Source organism: Patiria miniata, unplaced genomic scaffold (assembly GCF_015706575.1).
Source record: "Patiria miniata isolate m_02_andy unplaced genomic scaffold, ASM1570657v1 HiC_scaffold_9, whole genome shotgun sequence".
NCBI classification, from domain to species: domain Eukaryota; kingdom Metazoa; phylum Echinodermata; class Asteroidea; order Valvatida; family Asterinidae; genus Patiria; species Patiria miniata.
In genome coordinates, this window is record NW_024037076.1 from 4,794,750 (window position 1) to 4,801,218 (window position 6,469).

Below are 6,469 nucleotides of genomic sequence, written 5' to 3' on the forward strand. Positions count from 1 at the left end.
TCTTACGTACAAGTTGTACGCAACTACATGTTAAAATTGGAGAAATTAGCACAACTGTGCAGAATTTTATACACATGTTTTTCTAGCCTTCCACTATTGGTGCAGGCTCGTGTACGAGAAGGCAAGGTCCTCCTTTATGTCATCAACATCCTCCTCAGACCTGGTGCTGTTCTTGCCAGACAACAATTTTTAAAACCTTAAAATGCAACAAAGTATAGCACACATATCCCCACACACCGTCGTTTTTTGCTATGCTTCCGAGCCTACACATGTGTGTTTAAAGAACAGCACCCTAAACACCAAATGACCAGCCTCTCATCCTCGCTTTTTACAACAACCAGCAAGGGAGCCATGGAAAATGCTCAGAAATGTTCCAACAGACCACTTCAGACAGGATCAATCCCTCCCACAAAAAACAGTATATCAGGCGCCTTCCAGGCATGTACTGATATACATGTATGGTATTCCAGTTGGGAGACTTAATTTTGCACAGATAAAATGTGGAGTTTCCTCTGGATCATAAATTTAACAAATTTAATACAAGTACATCAACATAATACATTATTTAAGTCATTATTGCTGGACCTGAAGGTCCAGCATATACTGTAGTCCTCTGACTGACTGACTGACTGACCGACAGGCTGAGTGATGAACTGAGTTGCCGACACTCCGAATGAGTCGTTGACTGAGACACTGGCTGATTGACTGAGTCACTGGATCAGTACTGATCTGAAACTGTGAGGTCCAGTCTGACAAGGTAAGAGTAGTCTGGTTTGTTTAAAATGTTTTGGTCACGAACAGGAAGACTATAGAAGCAGCATTTCTAATTTGGTAAGATCTGGAATGAAATGATCCGAGGAAATATCAGGGTGGGTCTTGGCCAATGACTGGTTTCTGTCCACAACCACGGCATCCATACCGATTGCTCTGGCGCCCTCATAGTCCTGCCGAATATTATCCCCAACATGTAGGCATTCCTCAGGCTGGACCCTTAACCTATCCAGAGCCAACCGAAACATCTCTGGTTTGGGCTTCTCATGCTCCGTGTAGACAGACAGCAAGATAAAGGCAAAATGGCTGGCTAGATTTGTGGCTTGGAGGACTTCCATGAGTCGCTCATCACAGTTAGAGATAACACCTAGACACACTCCGAGTCTGTTCAGAGAGGTCAGGGTAGATTTGACCTCTGGGAAGATGTCCCAGGTCATGGGTTTCTTGAAATCCTCATAGAGGGTAGAGGCAATCTTGCTCACAACTTCACTGTTGGAATAGCCACTGGTGGTGAAGGTTTTCCTGACCACATCAGTCCACCAAGCACTGGAAGACATACCTGAAAATGAAAGCAAAATAAAGTACTGAGCATTTAGTTGGGCACTTCTTAATTACAAAAACTAATTAACATAGACGGGGAATTCAACGGGTGATTTTTTCTGAGGCCATGTTCAAATCAATAACTGGTCTAAGGAGAGTGGATTCCACTAGGAAGTGGCAGCTGCTGGGAAGAAGGCCGTCTTCACCAAGACAATCAGTATAGAGGCCTGACCAAGGGGCTTTAAGTGGCATTAGCAAGATCGAAAGATGAAAGAAGGGTGTTGGGGGTGTCAAGGTTAAAACAAGCCTTAAAGGAGGTGTGTAAGGGCAGTACAATTGGATACAGAGGAGCCGTCTGGAAAACTGCCATGAATGGTTGCATCATCTGAGCGATAGCCCGTGACTGTACAAACGCAGAGGCCAGACAGGAAAAGATGGAGAAGAAATCACCAATCTGAATCCACCGAATGCCGTCGACACCACATAGGGAAATGTCCTAATTGGCTGTCGTGAATAGGCCTCAAGGGCGGCAACTTTCTGAGAAAGTGTCGCCTGTTGGAAGAAGCACTGGACAATGGCCAGCACTTCATATATGGAGCCTCCCTGGATCGGAATGAAAAAGACCCAATGGAGGTTGCTGAGAAGAATATTCAATCAGGGCAGGAGGAGTAGTTGAGTGTGAAAGAAGCGAAGCCTTAAAAAAAACACAGCTGGTGAGGCCAGAACAGTGTCACAAGTAGAACCTGTTTCATTTTCGCTCAATCTTCCCAATCACTCTGAGGGGAAGGCAAACAGGTATGGTATGAAGAGGGCATCGGTCTGCCACACGTGGGGCTCCGGGTATCCTGTAGTTGACATTTGTGCCCTGTTACAAGGAAACTGAGATGGGGCTGATCATACAATGAGTTTGATCACGCCCAGCAGCATGCGTTGGCTGTGGTGTTATCCGTGTCTGCCAGATTAACAGCAATAGGAGTGAGTAACAGCTAGCGTGAATAAGACAGTGACTTTGTGATGAGGTGGTGAGTATCCATTGAGTCAGTAGTACTATACAGCTGTGATGCCCTTGCGCCTACCGAAACCAAGGAGAGGTGTCTTGATGCATCTCACCATGCTCTCGTGCGTCACTGCCTCTGTGGGCACTTCCCAGTATGGCTATCCCAAATTAACCTGTATGCTAAAATACCCAAAGCACCTGCCACTACCACCTACCTTAGAAACTGCTTTCATTTTAGGCCATGCTCTATGGAGACCTTAGGTGCCATTCACTGTTTTCAAAATCCCACACAATCAGCCACCAGCAGCCTACATAACAGGGTGGAGGTCCGAGCCGCACCTACATTCCAAGGTCATACATGTAGATGACCTCAACTTTATTGGTCTTCAACACAATGAGGCTACTTGTGCTGCCCAAAATCGAGCTGGGTGGCAGAAATTACTACTTCAAGGATTATAGTTCAGCCTTTGGTGACATCTCATGTTCTAGCTCGATTAGCATCAACAAGATGAGATGTCCAGTTGGTTTGTCCTGTGGGAGATCAAAAGGAAATCTTGAAATCTATAAGTGGGTTGAAAGACGGACCCGGGTTAGGCCGTGAGAAAAGGCAGACAGAAATTCAGAGAGGCTCTGATAACTTGGGGGTAAGGCCACATCACTGCTAGCGGACACGGACTGGTGAGGTTTACTGGTGGTGGTAGATCCATCATGGGAACTGTCTTAAGAAAGCTTTTCCAGGTAGGGCCCTGTCCAGTCTGATAATGAGGAACTACTTGGCATAACCACAGGATCGGGGAGTGGATCTGTATCACAGCTCAGACAAGCCGGGCCAAATTAGTCCCAAGTGGCAGGCAGCAAGTGGCAGGCAGCAACAGCTGCAGCCTCAGGGAAAAAGGAGGAAGCCGGTGAAAGTGATAAAGTAGTGGCACGTCTACTGAACATCTTGTTGGAATCTGATGGGCAAGCCTGTAAGCACTCTTGGGCTTGGGATTCACAGAAAAAAATCTTGGGCTGCAGCAATCTGCCAGGTGAAGGCGGAACACCATCGGGAAGGGTGGATGCAGCATGTTGCCTGAACAGGGGTGCTGTTCCAATAGTTTGCTTTGACATTGCCCAAGTTGACTGAAGAAATCCAGAAAAAGTAGTGAAGGACTTTAAGTAGGTCAGTCCAACAATGATGACTAAAGTCCAGAATAAAAAAACAGAGAGGGGAGATGCCCAGCGGCATAAAAAAGCTGTTTCTGCTGAAGGGGGGATATTAAGAATTCACTATATTGACATCTAAACCTTCTTAATGCTAAGGATGTGATGTTTACACGTTTCAACGTTTAAATAAAACAAATTCTAAATCTGTTTGCAAATATTCCAAAAAAGGTTTAAAAAATTAGTTTCGAGTCTTTTTGAGAAAAAGCTTTGCAGGCCTAAGTAGGTTTGCAGTGGCTCGGTAAATCGTAGATAATGTTAATTTTTGATAAAAGAGATTTTAAATGAAAGAGATCAAAATACGACGTTATAATAGCTTGAGATAACACGCTTTATCAAAATGTTGTATCCTCAAGATACACGTTGGCATTTCTGCATATAATAATAATAATAACAAAGCATTTGTAAGGCGCACAGTATCTGACAAAAATAGTCATTCAAAGGCGCCGGTCAGTGAAAAGTCAGTGTGTGTGAAGGTAGAGGTCATTATGTGTGAGAAAGAAACTGATTGAAGAGGTGGGTCTTTAGTTGGCGTATAAAGCGTATAAAGTTGTGTATAAACACACAACGCCCCATTACTTACGCACACGATTTATTCATTTCCCAAGTACATGTAAGGCTTAAATACTAGGGTAAAGTCACAAAATATTTTGTTTTGTTTTATAATGGCATCAAGTAGCACGACATCCACTGGTGTTGCTCATCAATGCTTTTGTACTTTTGTTTAAAGCGCGCTTCACACAACATCAGGAGTTCAGACCAGTACGCAATTGTCTAAGGCACAAGATTCAGCTTGGTATGTGCAAAGCCCTCCATTGTCGTGAAAGTGGTGGCCTACTAAATGTACTTCTCTGTCGTTGCCATTATTTTTCATGGAATGGTACTTAATTGCAATTTTTTTATTAGCTGATCAATCTTTTTATATATTGAAACATTTACGAAAAACACAAACAAAACTCAAATGCCGCAGTGCCTAATACCCCCATGCATCTGTCCCCGACGTGTTATCTGAACAATAGCTAGTACGATGCCTTCACCACTGAATGGGGCATTATTGATAGGATTGTCAGCGCGTCTAAATCGGTCTATAGCACAGCGTGTCTAAATCGGTCTATAGCAGCTGCTCTAAACAGCCAATTCAATGTGTTGAACTAAATGCATCAAGAGTAGCCTGCCATCGTTAAATTAACTTTCAAGCAATTCAATGCACTTTCCACATAATCAAGTATAGTACCACATACATTCCCCATGATGCACATGCGAGAGAGGTCATTGTCAGCCCCAACTTTGAATTGAGTTTGGAATGGCAAATGCACAGTGCTTAGTACAATGCCATGCATGTCACTGCCTTTCGCAACAATGATGGCATGGTAGACCCTGTCATGGCACAGCAGAGTGCCATATCATGCTCAACTCAATTTACTGAGCCAAATGGTTCTAACGGCCAAGCCATCGGCATGCTGAAATCAAAATGTCAAATGAATTGAGTTCGGAATAGCTGTAACATGGCCTTTAGAGCTGACCTTACATACCTGCATGTATTCCATAGTTTGGATGTTTTGCTCTCTGCTCCCCGAGTGCACTGTGGAATGCTTTGTCAAGGATGTGTGGATCTAGAGTCACGCCGTGCTGTAGCGCCACCCTGCTGTACTGCTGACCCGTGGATTGGTTGACACGCATCAGCGTGTTGTGGATGTCCAGTGTGATGACCTTGTAGCGTAGCATTGCTGAGCACTGCTTTCCAATCATTCAACTTGCCACATCCTAAGTTGCATGAAACAAAACATGAACATGTCAACAAAAGCTTAAAAAATAAAAGTTGAGCACGTCTTATGTCGACAATTTGGTTAAAAATTCAGTGGCTTTTATTCACTGCTTGAAATATAGCATCAGGTGTAAACAAACAGGATTTGCCAGCATTTTCTCTCTCACTGTAAGACATTATGAGGATTTTCTGTGACAGACACCTTTGAAAAACGACTTGTAAACAAAAATAAAAGTATAAAAACACTAAATAATGGCAATCCCCAGATAAATGTGTACCTTAATTAGCTGTGTAAAATAGACTGTCCATAGACCATCTATACATGTACCTCTCAACTTTTTGTGGTCACATGATAATCTCACTCAGGGCATTTCATTGAAGCGTCCTTTATGCTCATATCCCCGAGACGCATGTATACCCAGTAAGTGTGACGTTAGACATTTTTTTGTTTTTTGTTTTTTACTATTTTAGGTCTTCGTTGTACATCCCCCCCCCCCGGCTTTTTTTTTAAAGACATCACTAGATACCTAGGCCTATGTTTTCAGTACATTATTTCCATAAAATAAAGTTCTGACATGAACAAAAAAAAAAAAAGGAACTAGGAAGCTCCAAAACCATTACAACTTACAAGAGCGCCCCCATTTGGAAGATGGCGGGCAGTTAAAACAGCAATTTTAAAGCCCCCAAACAATGCTAACCGCAAAATGTCCGCACGTTTTTCACAGGCAGTGCAAAGAGCATATATCGTGGGGCACACGACGTCTAAAAATTTGCATTTATCTACCTCAAAAATCCGAGAAGACAGCCGCAGCTAAGCTAGCCGGCCCTGTGTCCTTCCTCCGTGGTCAGATCGGTCACGATGCATGGCGGACAAACCGATTCCTAAACTCCATGGGCTGCAGGATGTGGTTTAGTCTTTGTTCAAGACGCTAGTGTTGCGGTACTCAACGCTCGGTGGTGGTATGCATACACCGTTTGTACGCGTACGCAGTTAAGTTCCGCAAAGTGCGCCCTCCGTCTACAAAATATCTTTGGGGCCAGTAATTTCATAGATTTTCCCGTAAAGCAATGTTGTGTCCGAATGTTATATTGAGTTAGCAGAAATAGCAGGCCCTATTATACCTTCAACCACAATCCAGGCATAAAATCACAATTGTATCGCTAAGACCCGTGTCGTGTATCTCCTGCCCTGA

The 6,469-nt window shown here is 43.7% G+C and overlaps 1 protein-coding gene across 1 annotated transcript; it reads right to left on the minus strand.

Annotated features, from left to right (window-relative positions):
• Window positions 1-262: 262 nt before the first annotated feature.
• Window positions 263-6,218, minus strand: LOC119720009 (haloacid dehalogenase-like hydrolase domain-containing protein 3). The gene is made up of 3 exons (XM_038189505.1): window positions 6,061-6,218; window positions 5,044-5,275; window positions 263-1,330 (listed from the first exon to the last, which is right to left on the minus strand). Exons 2-3 carry the CDS (start codon window positions 5,258-5,260, stop codon window positions 807-809), a joined length of 741 nt encoding a protein of 246 aa, XP_038045433.1. The 5' UTR covers window positions 5,261-5,275; window positions 6,061-6,218; the 3' UTR covers window positions 263-806.
• Window positions 6,219-6,469: the final 251 nt, after the last annotated feature.

What these genes read in the sequence shown, in the direction of transcription:
- LOC119720009 (XM_038189505.1), bottom strand. Translation starts at nt 5,260, where the DNA reads ATGATTGGAAAGCAGTGCTCAGCAATGCTACGCTACAAGGTCATCACA. An exon ending in AAACTATGGAATACATGCAG is followed by an intron (nt 1,331 to 5,043) that starts GTATGTAAGGTC and finishes TTTCATTTTCAG; the next exon opens with GTATGTCTTCCAGTGCTTGG.